The sequence below is a fragment of the Austrofundulus limnaeus genome, unplaced genomic scaffold, assembly GCF_001266775.1.
Source record: "Austrofundulus limnaeus strain Quisiro unplaced genomic scaffold, Austrofundulus_limnaeus-1.0 Scaffold353, whole genome shotgun sequence".
NCBI lineage: Eukaryota > Metazoa > Chordata > Actinopteri > Cyprinodontiformes > Rivulidae > Austrofundulus > Austrofundulus limnaeus.
Window position 1 is genome coordinate 398,440 of NW_013952755.1, and position 2,027 is coordinate 400,466.

Here is a 2,027-nt window from a genome sequence, read left to right on the forward strand (position 1 = left end):
GCACCAAGCGTCTACCCTTTAACTGGCCAAAATAAACCTGAACAACTTTGTGTGTTTCTGTGTGATTGACTGATTGATTCATTTTTGCTTCAACAGTACCATTCTGGAGCCAGGAAGGGAAACTCTTAATTTCAGCCGGTCGAGGCAGATGGTCTCCTGTCCTGAGCCTGGTTCTGCTGGAGGTTTCTTCCTGATTAGCAGGGAGTTTTTCCTCTCCACCGTTTGCTCAGGATGGGAGACTGTGATGAAGTGATTCAACACAATCTGCTGCTTTCTTCTTCACATTGTTCTTTTCATGTACAGTGTCCTGAGACAACGTATGTTGTGACTTGGAGCTGTATAAATAAACTTGAACTTGAACTTAAATTGATAGCAATAAAAGGTTTCTATTATAAAAATTCTGGGACCATTTGAATGTTTCTGTTAATGTGTCGATTTGGTCGTAAATGTCATTCCTAATGGTCTTAAAAGGTCTTAAATGTAACTTACTGAAACCTGCATGAACCCTGCTTGTAGCTTTGTCCTCATCTATCTGGTGACTTTTACTCCAAAGCTGACTCCAATCTGCTTTTAATTAATTTATTAAATTTGTCTGAACACAACAAGCATTTTCAACAAAACAGTGACCTAAATCCTGATTTTATTGATCAGAATTTATTAAATTGGGTTATTTTTTTCCTCCAATTGAAACCTAGAAAATTGCTAAATTTCTTTCAATAAAGGAAACCTGTAAACACTTCTAATGTTCTGGATCTAGATTAATTTACTCATCTATTCATCCTTTTCCAGCAATAAATCCAACTCATTTATTTGTTTATTAAATTATTCAATGCTCAGTTTATTTTTGAGCAGGTAAAGGACAAATATTTTGTCCCTCAGGTCCTTCTGACTTTATGACTTTGGTCCATGTGACTAAATGTTTGGACACCCCTGGTTTAACAGATTAACTTTCTGCTACCTTTCATTTTTTATTTGGTATGTATTTTTTATGTGAATTTGTTTGTTTTTAAATTAAAATGAATAAACATTGAAAAAAAAAACTTTGTATTTGTTTATAAAGAAAGAGTGTCCAGCCTGCGTGTTGTCCCGTTTGTCTCCTGATCAGACGCTGACCGTCACGCCGGTCCTCACCACCAAGACTCTACCTCTGGTGCTTAAAGCTGCCGCCACGCCCGCCCTCCCCGGCGCCATCCTGTCCTCGCAGCGTCCGGCCGCTGTGGCCATGGTGACCACGACCATCGCCAAACCCGACCTGCAGAACGCCCCCATCAACCTGCAGGTGGCCGGCAAGCTGACCAATCAGAGCGCGGAGCCCATACGCCTGGTGTCCAAGAACGCCGTGGTGGTAAGCCGCTCGCCGCTGACCGGTTTGTGTGGCGATGTGTCCATCTGCTGATTGTTGTGTGTCTGCTCCTGCTGGAGGCCAGAGGTCAGGCTGCAGGTCTGACCACAGCACCTCTCAGGGACCAGGGTTCTGGTTCTCCTCTGGGGTCGTACAGGTTCCTCCTGGGTTCTGCTTCTGAGGTGTTGCTTTGAATGATCCTGTCTGCTGTTGTAGAGTCGGCGGGTCGGACCTTTTCAGAACCAGAATCTGGTTCTGAGCTGTTGTTGTGATGAAAGGTCCGGCTGCAGGCGGGTCGGCCCGTCCCCAGACCCACCTTGTGCTGTGGTTTTGTCTCAGGTGCAGGCCGCCGCCACGTCCTCCCGGCCAATCAAAGTCCCCCAGTTTGTCCCTCCTCCTAGACTGACGCCTCGGCCCGCCTTTCAGCCACAGGTGCGTCTTTGAAGCCCCGCCTCCGACCCTGACCTCTGTCCCCTCCCACAGATCAGTGTATGTGGTCCCGACCCGGCAGAGGGCGGCAGAACCCACAGTCCTGCCTTGCTCAGTGGCACTAAAACCATGTTGTGTTTGTGCCGCCTCGTCTCTCCTCTTGTTGTGATTCTGTTGGTTTCCTGACTGACCCAGGTGGACTTCCAGCTGTGTGTGTGTGTGTGTGTGTGTGTGTGTGTGTGTGTGTGTGTGTGTG

At 46.8% G+C, this 2,027-nt stretch overlaps 1 protein-coding gene across 1 annotated transcript in view; it reads left to right on the forward strand.

The window, feature by feature from the left end:
• phf21ab (PHD finger protein 21Ab) overlaps positions 1-2,027 on the forward strand; it is a 34,977-nt gene that overhangs the window by 16,926 nt on the left and 16,024 nt on the right. Inside the window, exons 6-7 of the mRNA XM_014023009.1 lie at positions 1,106-1,345; positions 1,682-1,774. Coding sequence (XP_013878463.1) covers positions 1,106-1,345; positions 1,682-1,774 — 333 coding nt within the window. The remainder of the gene's footprint in view (positions 1-1,105; positions 1,346-1,681; positions 1,775-2,027) is intronic.